General features: G+C 38.1%; 1 protein-coding gene and 1 non-coding gene across 4 annotated transcripts in view; both read right to left on the bottom strand.

Moving 5' to 3' along the window:
* The window catches only part of LOC149080210 (5-aminolevulinate synthase, erythroid-specific, mitochondrial-like), a 56,265-nt gene that overhangs the window by 21,748 nt on the left and 17,758 nt on the right, over window positions 1-16,759 (bottom strand). For all 3 annotated transcript variants that reach the window (XM_089239263.1, XM_089239262.1, XM_089239260.1), the window contains exon 2: window positions 10,493-10,636. In XM_089239263.1, coding sequence (XP_089095389.1) covers window positions 10,493-10,631 — 139 coding nt within the window. In that variant the 5' untranslated portion in view covers window positions 10,632-10,636. The remainder of the gene's footprint in view (window positions 1-10,492; window positions 10,637-16,759) is intronic.
* On the bottom strand, window positions 436-507 carry TRNAA-AGC (transfer RNA alanine (anticodon AGC)). Its single transcript has one exon. It is a non-coding gene; the product is annotated as a tRNA-Ala (tRNA).

The raw sequence follows: 16,759 nt of genomic DNA, 5'->3' as shown, positions 1-16,759 counted from the left end.
AGTAATGGAACTGCCATTTTGAAATGGCGTGCCGCGGTATGCAGAAAAACCTGGGCCATATACTCCCCCCCCCCCACTGTTGTACTGGGATATTCTAAGGGAGCCACGGGTGAAAATCAGATGAAGGGGGAGTTATGACAGTTAGTGAAGAGGGTGCCACCGAGAGCTGTGAAGAAAAAGTTTTCAAGTGAAATATATGTTGAGAAAAATGTGACTATACAGGGCGGTAACTATCGACCGCCCAATAATTACACACGCGATTCATTGTAAAAAACTAATATGGAGAAGTGTTTTTACACCGAACGTACAACTTGGCGTTTTTGAAACTATATAACAGTAGTATAACCCTAATGCAAGATATACGGAAGACTGGATGTTGTGAAGATATTTATTATTTGAGATGTTAATTTTTTTATGGAAGAAAAAACTCATCTCTGCCTCTACCGGGAGTCGAACCCGGGTCCCTCGATTGCTGGACGAGTGCTCTGACCACTAAGCTACAGAGAAGATAGAGTTTTTCTTTCCTTAAAAAAATTAATATCTCAAATAATAAATATCTTCACAACATCCAGTCTTCCGTATATCTTGTATTAACAACTGAAGAGCGACATTCATGCCATAACCCTAATGATAAATCGAAAAAAAGCAAACCATTTTTTCCTTCTTTTTTGTTGTTTTTTTTACGCGATCGTTATACCCAAAATTGAAAATGTTTTTTTACTTAATATCAAAGTTACACTACGTCTGTGATCATTTGGTTTGTCTCGTTTAAATGAATAAAATATCGCTAACAATTTTAAGATCAGATTTTTTTTCAAGTTCCAACTTCAAAGTTTCCGAAGATTTACATACACTCATGTCCATAAATTAAGGATAATGCCAGCTCCGGCAAATAAAGGTTCAGAAACAAAACAAACGTTACTTATTCATAAAGCCCATTTATTAAACAAAAGATAAAGAACAAAAACGATGGTGTATGTATGATACCATTCATAAAAACTACGATTTTTGATCCCTGGAGCAATTGTAAAAAATATCTCCTTTACAAAAACTTACTATTACATGGTTGGTATGATGGTTAATACATTGTATGTCTCCCATGCGATGAAATACAGTCCGTACAACGCCTAGGCATGCTGAGTATCAAATTATCGATCTGATCTTGGGGAAGATCACTCCACTCAGCAAGCAATGCTCTCCGAAGTTCCAGTACACATGTAGGAGGTGGTTGACGGGCTGCAACTCGTCGGCCAAGCATGTCCCACACATGCTCTATCGGATTCAAGTCAGGTGAGAATGCTGGCCATTCCATACGGGTTATATCCTCAGATTCAAGGCATTCGTTTACGATGTTTGCTCGGTGAGGACGGGCGTTGTCATCCATAAACACAAATTCTGCGCCCATGGCACCCCTAAACAAACGTACATGTTGTTCCAGAATGATGTCCCGATAAATTTGGGCTTTTATGGTTCCGGTTTGAACATGCAGATCTGTTCTGAAACCCAGTATAATTCCACCCCAAACGAGCAATGCTGCACCACCGTAACGGTGTCGTTCAATGATGTTGTCTTGGTGGTAACGGGTACCTGGCGTTCTTCATATGAAAGTCCGACGTGAATCAGACTGCAAGCTAAACCTGGATTCGTCGGAAAACATCACACAAGCCCACTGTGACGATGTCCACATTGCATGTTCTCTACTCCAGGCTAATCGCTACCGACAGTGAGTTGCCGTGAGCGGAACACATCTGACAGGCCTGCGAGCATATAGACCAATATCTTCCAAACGTTTGTACACGGTTTGCCTTGAAACTGTGGTACCCGTAGCTGCAGATAGCTGACGAGACAGGTCGGCAATTACTGCCAAATACCGGTCTTCATTTGGCGTTGTAACTCGGGGGCGACCTGTACTGTAACGTCTACTGACATTTCCGTTATCCTGGAATCGTTGCCAAAGCCTAGAGATGACACTTTGGGCAATTCCAAGTTCCTCGGATACTTCCATCTGAGTACGTTCACATTCCAGGCGGCCGATAATTCTACCACGTAAAAAATCATTCACATGCGTCCTCTGTGTCATAACTATTCGCTTATGGCACTGAGCGCCTTACAGAACTCTTGTGAACAATTTTACTTCTTTGCCACCATTCCTTATATATCCCCCCCCCTTACACTCTCGTCATTGTGACGCACTATCGGCATCATCTGGTGGTTTCCTGAAATTTGCATATCATTCTTGCAGATGTGTGTGATAATTCTACAGGTGAAATTTTTACTTTAGATTTCGATTTCCGTGTGATTCTGAATTATCTTTAATTTATGGACATGAGTGTATTTCATCCATGCAGTGCTGTCTCAACGCATGGGCCCGGGGCTCAAGAGAAGAAGAGCCTCATAAAAACGAGATATAGTTGAAATATTCGAGGAGCATTCATGTAAATTTGCCTGGTAGGGCCTAAGAAAAATCAGAAGCCTGAAAACCCTGGTGCTCTTAAGACAGCCCTGCATCTCTGGGCCTCCCCACGGATGGGTCTAATAGGGCTCTAGCCCTGGGCCCGGGACAATTATTATTTTTTATGCTATAAATTCACTATAGAAGGGCTCGTGAAAAGTATGGCCTGGGTGCCCGCCAAAGATCTCAGTCTAAGCGCCCTGCCCTAGATGTGGGGGGCTATGGTTGCGCCACGGCTTTTGATTGCAATTCTGCAACTCAATTAACTTGATTAGCACAATAAACTTGTTGAATGAAATCGATCAAAGTTACAAACTGTCACGATGAAGAGTCTAACAAATACAGTTTAAAATTTTTACGACTGCTCATTTATGTTATGAGTGTGTATGACACAATAGTCGAAACCATATTTAGAAAAACAAGCAGTAAAGAGGTGGCTTTCATTTTGAAAATTGAGAGCTAAGGGGGGAGGGGAGAGAGGACATTTGAGGAAAAAATTACGAAACGAGCATCTTAGAGGGGCGGCAAAATTTATAATGCCTAATATGGCCAGAGCCTTAAGTCCGCATCTGCTAAGAGGGGCCCGGGGGCAACCGCCCTCTCATAAATACGCTCCTACGTGAGATTTAATCTGAAAAGATGACCAAGTTCTGCGTGCATCATGCAGGCTAAAATAAATTTCGAAGTCGTCAAAATCTTGTATGAAAAGGTGAAGTAATTTATTAACATTTCAGCGCGATAAAAATCAATTGCAATGACATGAAAATTGAAAATCTTCGTTGCTGCATGTATAAATTCGGTATGAAATGCGATTAGATGAATAATCAATAGAAAAAATCTGAAACCAGTGATTTTCGGATTTTTTCTATTGATTGTTCATCTAAATTATTCATCAAATTATTTTGAATGTGTCGATTCATAAAATAATTTGATTAAAAGTTTCTGATTGAATCGTTGCTAGTATTTTACTGTTCCCACCAGTCACATTTGTCACGCACAAGTCACCATTTTTACATTTTCATTGAAGCTTTTCACGCGTAACAGTTTCGATGAAATTTTAAAATAACTCAAGAAATATTGCCGTTTCATTGATCAACATGCATTCTGATCAAAACGACAGCATACAAATAAAAAAAAAATGATCGCGCAGTAAACACTATGGGGCCATTCAAGTATTACGTAAGCAGATTTTTAGCCATTTTTGACCCCCCCCCCCTTGTCATCAACAATCCGCAAATCCGAAACCCCCTCCTCCTTCTCGATGCTGACGTAATATTTGAATGACCCCTAAGCACTGTATATACCTTCCCTTTAAAAATTTGACTTGATAGTGAAGGAGAACAAATTGCCACATTTTGGCAAAAAGTGTTGATTTTGGAAAAAAATGGCGTTTGGCTAACGTTTTACAAATCTTGTAATAAATTTGCCAATATGGTGGGGCGAATGTAACACGTAATACAAGGTTAACATTACTCTACACCAGCGGTTCTCAACCGGAGTTTCGCGGAGCACTTGGGGCTCCGTGTGAACTCTCCAGGGGCTTCGCGGCCACTCGAGGAAAATGTAAAACCGTAAATTTGAAAAAAAAATAATTATAAATGTTTTTGAATAATAAAAGTAAATCAGTAACTTTGATGGAGAAATAAATAATATGTTTACATGGCTCCGTCATAGACATTATGTACTAGAAAGGGCTCCGCGAACCAAAAAAGATTGAGAACCGCTGCTCTACACGAAGAGGGAAAAGCGCCAATCGTGAAAGAAAATAATTGATCTTGGTTTCTAACGGGATTGAATATTTCACTTGAATTTCAAAAAGCCTGCAACCCTCGGCTGAGGAAGAAATTTACTTTCGTTGGTTCTTTGGCGCGTAACTGACCGTTACAAAAAGGCGTCACAAAAATTCAAATCGTCATAACTCCTTAAATATTCGTCTGATCCCAAAACGGAAAACACTTTTCCGTATTAGTTTTTCACAAGGAATCACGTATGTAATTATTGGGCGGTCGATAGTTACTACCCTGTAAACGATCGCGCAGTAATATAGTATATATTACTGCGCGATCGTTTACAGGGTAGTAAGTGAATTGGAAATTAAAAATGTCAAAAAACTTTAGAATGCAAAAAATCGAAGAATTCAAAAATGAAAAAAGTCGTAGACATTGTCTAGGGCTCTCATCGGGGGGGGGGGGAAACACCCAGACATTGGCTTAACACAGAACGTTTCTGAGAGCATCCCTTGGCCTACAAAGCCTAAATAGATGCTCGATCCCCCGACGTTCTGCTGTAGTCCAAGGGATCCTCTCAGAAACTTTTTATGTTAAGCCAATGTCAGGGTGTTCCCCCCGATGAGAGCCCTAGACATTGACTACGACTTTTTTCATTTTTGAATTCTTCGATTTTTTTTCATTCTGAAGTTTTGAAATTTTCAATTTACATAATTAATTTGTTTTCAGTTTGACAAAGTTTTTTTTCACTACACTGCATATTACAGCTGCCTATGGCACTGGTATTGGTGAGTTTTGACAAAAATCAATTTTTCATGATGTACATTTTTCTATATATACATTTATATACACTCGTGTGCAAAATTAAGAGAATTTGCACATTTGTGTGTCAATTTTCACAAAAAGTACTGAACCAAGGGTACAGCTCTCACGTGAGCTGCATGCTGCCACTGGAACTCGAGTTTTACGGTTTACTGTTGCCCGAAGACTTCATGAGAGAGGGCTTTATGCCACAAGACCCACTGTTTGCATCCCGCTAACTGCAGCACACGCACGTTTAGCATGGCGCAGACAACATCAGCCTTGGACCAGACTTAAAGTGGAGCACCGTGCTCTTCACAGATGAGTCGAGATTTAGCCTGGACACTGATTCTCGACGTACACTCATCTGGAGAGAGCCTGGTACCCGATACCCTCCCTCCCCATGTATTTTGTTCATACATGCAAATGTTGAATTAATTACTCACCAAATAAAAAAAGTCTTTGGTTACTTATATTACGAATGCGAGTGGATGTAAGTCCTAAATTAAAGCGAAACTTGACATTGTTTTTGCTTGACTAAAGCTTTAATGTTAGGTAAAATTTGTGTTGTTGCTATTCGTAAAGTATCCTCCAAATGCCGATCGGTCAGACGTGTTCTAGTTTTTGATTTCGTATTCTTCATTCGACTAAACAACTGTTCACATATATAAGTGCTGCCAAATATACAGGGTGATCAGCGAATAACCCTTTATTTCAAAATTAAATATCTCTACAACAAAGATCAATAGAATTATGCGGTAAACGGTACGCTTATTAGCAAAACTGTAAGAATGTTGTACAGAAATTTCAAAAATTTAGTTTTTTTTAAAATTAAAAAAAAACAAAGTTACTGCATGGGCTGCGGTATGCTCCAGAGGCATTGTCGGCCCCTTCTTCGTGCGAGAAACGATTACTACTGAACGTTACGTTACAATTTTGGAACAATTTGTCAGCACACATGGCGCATACCGCAGCCCATGCAGTAACTTTAGGCGAATGCAGTGGTTTCTCTTCACACAGATGAGGATTTTCGGAACCCCAAAATCGCCAGTTTTGTTTTTTTTTTTTAATTTTAAAAAATTAAAAAAAAAACTAAATTTTCGAAATTTCTGTACAACATTCTTACAGTTTCGCTAATAAACTTACCGTTTACCGCATAATTCTATTGATCTTTGTTGTAGAGATATTTAATTTTGAAATAAGGGCTTATTCGCTGATCACCCTGTAGAAGACATGAACAATGCATGTTTGCGTATTTCTGGATGCTTTTCTTCGGACACATACTTAAAATAAAAATCAATTAATGAAGGAATTTCAAAAAAATTACATTTAACTGCACAGTCACATTGCAAATTGTAATTATAGCTCTGGTGGAACACTTTCGATATCGACCGAGAATGGTGAGGAAAACATTTTCGTAGAAATTTCATTCTCGCTGAAGTCGGAAAATCTGCTTCTGAATTCCATTCTCAGATTTGAAATGCACTGTACATAATCGTCCGGTTTCCAAGTTGTAGATCTATTTACCAACTCCTACAATTTAGGAAAATTTATGCAGTTTTTGTTTTGCAATTGACGCTCCCATCGCTTTCACATTGTCGTAAAGATTATGGACAAGTAATTCTTTTCCCAGTAAGCGATAGTTTAGATCATTCAGACAACCAGTGATATCGACAAGAAATGCGAAATCTCTCACCCCCTTTTTATCTTGAAACTCTCTAATATGTTTTCCTTTGAATTTCGTGAATTCATCAACTTCCTCCTTCAAGGAAAACAGGCACTGAAGCATCTTTCCCGGCTCAACCAGCGTACTTGTGTATAATAAATAACGTCACCATGCTCAGCTTCCAAATCCTCTAAGAATTTTTGAAACTGTCTATGGTTAAAGTCTTTTAGATTGAATGAAGTTAACTGCTTTCACTACAACAGACATTACATGTTCAAAGTTGGAGAAAAACTTTTTGCACAAGTTTTTCTGGTGTATGATACAGTGGAGAAATCAATCATCTTCGTATTTCCACATTTTTCGGCATCTGAATTAATCAATGTGATTACCCCCGTCTTCTGAACGGTCATAGAGGGAGCACCATCTGTAGTTATAGAAGATTATGTTGCCTAAGTCCAACTCACACTTGGCCAATGTTTCTGCCAAACTTGAATATAAGTCGAAACATCGTGTGGTATCCTCAACTGCAACGACACTAGCTAACTCCTCAACAATTTTGAAGTTTTTGTCAATACCACGAATGAAAATGGCTGCTTGTGCGGTATCTGTTGCATCCATAGCTACTGAGTAAAACAAAAATTCCTCACATTTGAATTTGAAGGTCTTGAATATATCTGCTGACAGATCCTCTACGCGTCTTGCTACTGTCACATCAGACAAACTAATGTTCGAAACAGCTTGAGCCTGTGATGGGCAAAGCACATCAAGACTGAAGGCATTTTTTACCGAATTCCCCATCAACGAAGGGCTTCCCACGTTTCGCAATTATTTCTGCTATTATATAACTAACACGAACAAAATTTTCAGACTGCTAATTTCTTCCGAAGAATAATGACTGTTAACAGTTCAGCTTCGATTTCAGTTGATTGACTTCTTCCTTTCGAAAATGTCCCTCCAATCCAGAATACTTCGCCCTATGCTTAGTATCGTAATGTCTCTTAATATTGTATTCTTTCGTCATGGCTACACTCTCATTGCAAATGAGACAAACTGCTTTAACCTTGTGTTCGACGAAAAAATAAAGGGATCACAACTTCTCTTGAAAAAAAAATCCCACTTTTTCTTCAACTTTCCTTTTTTTGCTATCATGGTTCGCCATCATACACCCATTTGAAGCGGGGGGGGGGGAAGACATTGCTCCCCCAGAGTCAAAGGTGGAGTCGACTGATCTAATGTATATATGAATTGACATCATCATCATCGTGCCCCCCCCCAGACTTCCAAGTGAATCTCCGCCTATGATTGGAAGACTAAAAGGCTTCTGATCAAAGGCTTCAAAGACTAAAAACACAAGTAAACTAACTGTACCAATTAAGAGATGGTATTTTTTCTTCCAGAAATATACTGAGAAATTGAATTTTCTGGATGTTATGCCGAAACTAATATTCGGAAAGAAAAGTGATCTAACTGTACCATATATTGTACAAATCCTTCCTCCAACCAATCAAGTCTATATGAAGCTAGATGACTTTTTTTGCTGAAATCTTCAATTCAATTTCAATTAAAAAATTCAAAATTTAAACTTCGTTTTACCCTATTTTTGAATGATATTGCATCAGTCGATCAAAATGTTTTGGCAGGCCACCAAAAATATCGACGGCGGGCCACGAGTTGAAGACCCATACTATAGAACATGTCTGGGACGCTCTTGGGAGGGCAATTGCATCTTGCTACCCCCTCCTCCGAGAATCATCCCGGAGCTGAAAACTGCGTTTCTGCAGGAGTGGGACCGATTACCACAGGGACTCCTTAACTGCCTCGTGTCCAGTATGCCGTCGAGCTGTGCGACTTGTCTGACAGAGAGGGGACTATACCCCATATTAGACTCATTTTCAGTTCGATCTCGCAACGTGGATTTTGGACATTCCTGCATTGATGAGCTTTACTGACAATCATGCGGGCGTACTATGACTTTTGTATGATACATCACTTCCTCTGTTATATATAACTGTATATTCGTACCAAATTTCATTAAAATCTGTCCACTACTATTTCAGAAATTCGACATAATGTGCTAATTCTCTTGATTTTGCACACGAGTGTATGAGTATACACGATGAGGGGATTGAATGATGCTTACGTCATCAACCACCCTTTATGAAAATATGAAATATTCTTGATGGCATCTTATTCGGTGCGCCAAATACGAGAAAAATCTTTCGCTAGTTTGTGGGCACCTGAACTAACATTCGCCCTAATGATAAATATTTTACAGAGCACTTCAGCGATCTCTAAATGTTTCACGGATCCTTCAAGTGCTCTGGAAATGTTTCACGGATCCTTCAAGTGCTCTGGAAATGTTTCCGGGCCGCTTAAATGCTCTGGAACCGTGCAACGCATCATTCAAGTGATCCGTAATTATGCCGGAGATCACTTAAGTAATCTGGGAATGTTCCGTGGGTAACTTGAGTGATGTAGAACCGCACCGGAGGGCCGCTTAAGTGCTCTGAAATTGTGCCACATTTCACTCAAGGGATCTCTAAATGTGCCACGGATCGTTTAAGTGTTCTGTGAACTGTTTCGCGGGTTACTTAAGTGATCTTTGAATGTGCCACGGGCCTACTTCAGTGATTTGAAAATGTGCCACGGGCCAACTTCAGTGATCTGAAAATGTGCCACGGGCCACTTAAATGATCTGGAATTGTGCCACGGGTCATTTAAGCGATCTGTAAATGTGCCGCTTAGTTCATTTTTACAAAATTGGGTTTGTATCACATAACCTTCAGGGCCACATTTGGTCCGCTGGTCAAGGGTTTGCCATAAATGGCTTAAAGAGTGGGTCGCAATGAATTTTTTGAAGAGAAATTTTGAGTTCTTACATTTCAAATAGCATTGAAATTAACAGAAATCAACTATAATTACATATAAAGGTATTTTCTTTCGAAATTTGAATTTTTTAAAAATGTTTTTTTACATTGAAAAATATTTTTTTTTGTCTGGGAGGGAGGCACACGAGCCCCCTCCCCCCCATGTTCCCCTCCCGCGTACGTTTCTGATCTCACCAGTATGTGTTAGGATTCGGAGGGACAGAGCTGATGACGAAATTTTGCTGAGGAGGGGAGGGGTCAGAGTTTTGCTTACTTTTGCTGACAAGGGGGGAGAGGGGGTCAAAAACGGCTAAAAATTTGCTTACGTAATACTTGAACGGCCCCCGAAAACCTAACGAAATAACGACAAAATCCTCAAATCGTTTCAACAATAACCACCTCTGTAATAGCTAAGGGAGACTGCAATGTTTCCACTCAGCACATCATGCTATTAATGCGTGTTTATAAGGAAACGGAAGTTGTGTCTTTGTCGTATTGGTTAGTGCGCTTGTCCGGTTAATAAGAGGACTAGGGTTTGATTTCTGAAGGAGACAAATAACTTTTTCTCTCTTAATTAATTTGCCACTGCCCATTAATATTCACAAAATTCTCTCTCGTAGAAATTACATCTTTCACCAAAGATTTCGGGTTCGAGTCTCGAGACTGTAAGTGTAAACGTCGAATATATAAAGTTTTGCGTCACATAAATTAAATACTTTAATGCATTGAAATAAAAATGAATGAATTGTGACTGAAACAAGCTCTCGTATAAATGTAAAAATCATATAAATGAGAAACGTATAAATGGGGTTGCACTGTATACGAAAAAAATTGTAAAGTTAACTCTGACGCTTTAGTTCTCAATCAATCAATGGCTACTTGGGTTTTTTTTTGTCTAGCTTATTTTGAACTTGATACGTCACTGCAGTTTCAGGATTGCATGTTCACTTTGCCCAGTATTATTCGAAAATATACTCACTATTTGTCTCCGTATTCACATTGGTGCTCATAGAGCGCATCATGAAGGGACATTGATCCATATACGTCATAACAAGTGAACCATAATTTTTCATGAACGATGGTTTGAATCTCGACAAAAACGGACATGCCAGACCCATGTTTCCTGAAAAATTACAAAACGGAAAATTCTTTAACCCATATAGAAAGTTCTCTTTCAATAGTTTCATTTTTATCTTATTTCAAGATTTCCCATTTTTGTTTAGCATTTCGAATTATAAGAGATGTTCTCAGCATTAAATGGGAAGCTGTAGATCAACATAGAAATCTTAATAATTATACTTTATAGAATTATTCAACGCTTATTAAACGTAAATGAAATAGTGGAAGAAAAAAAAAAATACAAGTTTTTACTATTTCATTTATATATAATTCTATATAAACTAAAGAGTACCTATTATCCCTCTCCCATGCCAGAAGCATGAATATGCAAATTTTTTGAGTTTATCAGCTGGCTGGATCCCTTATTTTGCTATGTAAGTTTTGTCAGAAATGCAAATGCATAACCCCTATTGGAACGCATATTACCAATCATTTTTGAAAAATTATATTCATAGAGTAACATGGGTAGTAAACACTCAAACGTCATTTCCTCAGTTTTGGAAATTTGCATATTCATGCTTCTGGCATGAGAGGGACGATATCATGCCCCCCCCCCAGGGGTAACACTGGCAGAGTTCTAGCCCTAGCGCAGGTCCGTAACTAGAGGGGGGACAGGGTGGAAGGCAGCTGCCCCGGGTGGAAAAATTTAGGGGGCGGCAGTTTTAGGTGGGAGCAAAAAACAACGTGTTGCAAAATTGTATAACTTTAAAGGTGTGGGGGCGGCAAAAATCCTAGTTACGGCTCTGTCCTAGACCCCAGCATGGTCCAACCCACACGGGTAAAGGGCTTATATCCCGGAAGGGACCGAGCTCGGGCCGCGTCTGGTCTGACAGCCCTAGGGCCCGAGACAGTTATCATTTCCTGTTTTTTCACGCTATAACTTCACGGAAGGGCCCGTAAAAATTGCGGTTGTGGGGCCTGCCAAAGATCCCAGTCTAGAGGTCCTGGCCTAGATGTGCAACATTCGCTTAGATATTCGAATTCGAAAAACGGAGGAAAATTGTAGATAAAACAGCTCTAAATGCGAACCGCGTGTAACACTTTTTTTCCCCCAAATTTTCTTCGTTTTTCGAATTTGAATATCTCAGTGAATATTGCAGTTAGAGACGTGGAATTTTTTTTGTTGGCCTTGGAAGAAACAGGGAAATAACTTTATAATTCAGTTTTTGAACACACGGAGACTGTAAAAAGGTTAATTTCTTTATTTTTTCATGTATGCAGATACAAATACAAAACCACAACAGGCAAAATGCCCATAACAAATATGGATGTGATATATTTCAAAAATACAGTAACCCAATTAAAAATACCATTATAAAAACTAAAAACTATATATACATGATAAAATATCATACAATGCTCATAAAAAAATATTTATGGTTGTCTTATTCTAAGTATGTATAGCTTCTCGATTCACCCCAACATGTTTATCGTGTTTCTTTTTAAACGTGTTAATTGTGTTTAGAATTTGATACCCCCGCGGGTAAGCTATTCCATTTATTAACAACCCTATATATTAGAGAAAAATTCCCTGTGAGACTCCACAACCTAGACTTGTCCCTTACCAATCTATACTGGTGTTCCATAACGACGACCTCTTAAACAAATTTTGAGATTTTAAGTAACTGCACGTCATATTTGAATACTTGAAAGTATGTTTCGAAAGTCAACGGTTACAGAGATATCCACTATGCAAACAATTTGGGACAGCCTGTATAGTTCTCTATGGAATCGCTCAAGAATGGGGCGATGAGGAGTAAAACTCTGAGTGGGGGAAATGAACTATAAAGTTTGGGAAACTGATTTAGAAAAAAAACAAGACTTACTTAACGGTTCTAGTGACCAAACTGTATATTTATCTTTTTCTTCGTTTTTTTCTCTTTCGATTGAATTTTTTTACGATTACAAAAAAAATATCATCTACACCAAAATTTTTCAATGATTCCGTTTACGTAGAAAGCCTGATGGTTACGGGATTAATCCATGGAGCTCAACCATACCTGGATGCTACTCTAATATAGGTACTTTTATTGCAACACGAATGAAGCATTTTACAGCTTTTGGTATCCCTGAGCCCCAGCAAAGATCTCGAGGAACCCAGTGGTGCACCATGTTAACTAGCTGGTGCTTGTTAAATTGAAAAATAGGAAATTATTTTAGGAAGAGAATTAATATTAAAATACAGTAAATACACAAATAATTAAAATACAGTATTAATACTTGTTATTTTAAATACAAAGAAATGAATATTAAGGTACAAATTTTACAGGCAGCAGTTAAAATACTATGAAATGGCAAAAATGTAATCGAAATGGGCGTTTCTTGTAGGTGTGAAGGTAAATGATGCAATGCGCTGATGAAAGGGGTTTTGTTCGAGGAGGAGATGAGAATATAGCCCAAATTAAAAGCGTTTGGTGGGAACACAATTACAGAGACTGATGCAGAAATGGATATTCATTCGAAAAGGGAATTCCAAAGGTTACCGTAACGAAGCATCTGGTCGTTTGTATTCTAGTTGGACTATATGCAAGAGGTGACGAAGAAGATTGTCTTTTATATTCGTCATTTCCCACTGTTTTCATTCTATAAATTCTCTGCTTTAACCAAGACTCTCCGTCGAGCCTTCTCTTGCCCTCAGCCCAACTGGAATACAACCGACCGGATGCTTTGTTGCGGTAACCTTTCGAATTTCTTTTCCAATGGTGAATACCTTTCCTACATTGGTCTGTGATTGCATTCCCACCAAACTCTTCTAATTTGGGCTATACATGTATTCTTACCTGCTCGGACAAAACCCCTTTCATCAGCATTGCGCCATTTACCTTCACAGCTTCAAGAAACACCCGTTTCTTTTATTCGATTACATTGTCACCATTCCATAGTATTTTAACTGCCACCTGCGAAATCTGCACCTGGAAACATTCCCTTCATTATATCTAAAAAAAAAAAATACGAACTAATAATGCTAAATTTTCCTCCTTCCCTAGCTATAATTGAACTAGGAAAAGCTAGTTATAACAACCAGTTGGAAACCTATGATCTACACATGCCTTGTAGTGCACAAAATTGAAGTTTGTTTAATTCTTTCTAATAACTGCGTGATCTCATGTTTCATTCACCAGCTTTTAAGAGTACTATGCATGATAAAATATCTGTTCTTTTATCACAGGCCGACTGTTCAAGGGCAAACCGAAGAGAAAGAAAACGTTTGCACACTTTCTCGTTATTTCTAAGAACAGGATAAATTATCTGTGGTGAAAACCACAGTGGTGATTGTTTCATAACGTTACTTTATTTATCATTAGCTGTTGCCCATGGCTTCGCTCGCGTGGATTTGATAATCTGAAAATTTCTCGGCAACGATCCTTTATATAACATTTGAATCCCTCGCGACACCCCCCCCCCACCCGGAGTTGAATTTTAAGAAATTCCGCGATGATTGCCCACATAACCCCTTTGCACCTCTCTTATGACCCCCTTACAAGTCGAACTTCAAAGGTTCTGCATCTTCGTTTATCCTCCAGCTGATCAGTTTGGGGTTTCCGGTCATACATTCCTATATGATTCTGTTTTCTACCTCCCCTATAAGTTTGTACGTTGAGTTTTGAATCACCCTATATAGATTTGTGAAATCAATCAGAGGAACTCTCAAGCTACTCTTAATTTTTAAAATCAATCTACCATTAAAATCATAAGCACATTACACTACACTATGTCATACTAAAGTGTCTCCGTTGTTTCTTCTGATAGAAAAAAAACCTCAATACAATGCTTTTGTTAATAGCAAGCAATAAAATAAAACCATTAGTTTCAATCGTTCACTTTTGAAACCAGAAATTATGTCCTACGCTATTTTTTTTTACACACGCAAACAGAACAAAACTTGTGCAAGAGATGACCTGATTTCGGAGTCCGTGGGCCATGTTCCAGTTGACTATTGAAAATTAGGCGATGCCATGTTTCTAGCTACTGACTGGAATAGGGTGGAGATTTCCATTGACAAAGAAAGTAATTTGTACAACTACTAATTAAATTATCATCAGTTATTCATTCGGTCGGCACTAGATATCACAAGAATATAACAATATCGAAATCGATAAAGACATTGCACGTACATTGCTTTTATATTTAGGTGAAATAATTAATGTTTTATTGCTTTGATCGGGATGGAATTGAAATTTTTGATTGGGATGTGGGAGAACTTTTTCAAAAATATATTTTGAGGGAGTAATTTACTAAAGTTAATTGCAAATCAAAGCGCGGAGTCGATATATTTGTCATGCTATCGGAACATGGATTATATAAAAATATATAAAATAAACACACACACACACATTAAACATACTCATTGAAAAACTAAGGCTTTAACGTTGTAATTGCTACCACAGGGAGTCCCCCATCGAGGGGTTAGTGCACTAATCTCTCGAAGAGTATAAAAAACAAGCCTGCCGTTCGGAATCGGCAATAAATTGTAGATCCCGGTCTAATTAGCACTCGTGTGCAGAAAATGACCGTAGTGCGACAAAAATGATCAAATCATCTTTAACGTTGTAATCCGCCATTCAACTTTTTAACTGCAGCCCTAAACATATTCAAAAACAAAAAAATTAACTAAACAATTAATCGAACAATTAACCCCTGGATAGAGTCGTGATCGGAAGAGTATAAATTCCAAAGTAGGAAATATATATACATATTTTTTATATTAACAAAAATAAACTCATACATAGGCCTGCCATTCCTTTACTTTTTATCCAAGATAAACTTCGTTACGACTAATGACCCGCATTTTACATTTTATGCATTTTAACTTCAACTATTAATCCTTTTTAAGTGGTTTTTAAAATTTTCTTGATCCGCATTATAACTGCCGCATTGGAAATAAAAGCGTGTTAAGAACCCGAGATATTTCGGGGTGACCGAAATAGAGAAAGTTTGACGAGATATCTCGGGATTGCCACTGTAAGGGTTAAACCCTAGTCGGGGGGCGGTCCAGTTTTTCAACCGGAACTCTTAAAGCTACAATGTTTCGTCATCAAGTAAGCGACAAACCTAGATTCTGAGCACTTTGTCTAAGGGCTGCTTTATAATTGAAAAATGATCAGGCGAGACAATTGTTGTGAACAACAGCCGAGCCAAGGAAAACAAAACAGTCGCTGATATTCTGAAATTTCAAAAGGCTTTTCGCGGGATAAGAAAGGCCGTGGATTGTCAAAAGAAAATGTATCGATTCTATTAATTATTAATTCATGAAAAAGCAGGTTCGCAGGCAGACTTGAAAATTTAATTTTGATTAAATGAGAATTATTAAATTGTATGTAATTAATATTAATGATATTCACATAGGTTCAAATAATAAATTAAACTCACATACTATAAATTAGTGGTCCATCTATAATTGTTTCAGAAATTTTAGTGACCTTTGGGTTCAAAAATGTTGAGAAACGCTCTCTCTCTCTCTTCTTATTTAAAGGAATTAAAAACCCTTCTAGGAAAAAGCTCTCACGACAGTGCCAGTGCTTCCAGCTTATCACAATAAGTAAAACGAATTGTGGCTACGTTTTGAAAGTGAAATAGTTTTCAGTTTAAAAAGTTATTTTGGCACAATGTGAGGCGAAAAAGGGTTATTGATCTTTTTCCCTACATCCTTTCATCCTAAAGGTAAAACTACAGCAGTGTTATACACAAGTTATAAGGTACTTGTGAGAAATTATGAGAACGGCGGATGTAAGGTATGCTATATAGGAAGGGCATCCGCGGAGACATTTTGCTTTTAGAGCAAACCAAAAAAAAAAGATAAAGGAGAGTTGAGACTTCATTGATCGTTCTTTTTCCCACGTTGCTATGAGACTCACTCAACTGCTGCTACTACGCTAAAAATTGCACTAACCAGCGAAATACAGTATAAACTGGCCTATAAACCATACATATATTTGCATTATCTCGATGGACTTTTCTCAATATACGATACTGTCATCGGAGAGCAGTTTCTATTCTCGTATATAAGTAATAAAAAGGACGACTGAATATTTTTCCACTATTATAAGATTAAAATCAAAGACGAAGATACTTTGTAGAAAGTTGATATTATTAAATGTGTTGAAAGTTTATATTATAAGTATGAGAG

The sequence above is a fragment of the Pholcus phalangioides genome, unplaced genomic scaffold, assembly GCF_987345545.1.
Source record: "Pholcus phalangioides strain wild (caught in Gottingen) unplaced genomic scaffold, Ppha-v1.0 ptg000011l_1, whole genome shotgun sequence".
Taxonomy (NCBI): Eukaryota; Metazoa; Arthropoda; class Arachnida; order Araneae; family Pholcidae; genus Pholcus; species Pholcus phalangioides.
Note: the sequence above shows the minus strand (reverse complement) of the source record. Positions and strands in the feature narration are given on the sequence as shown.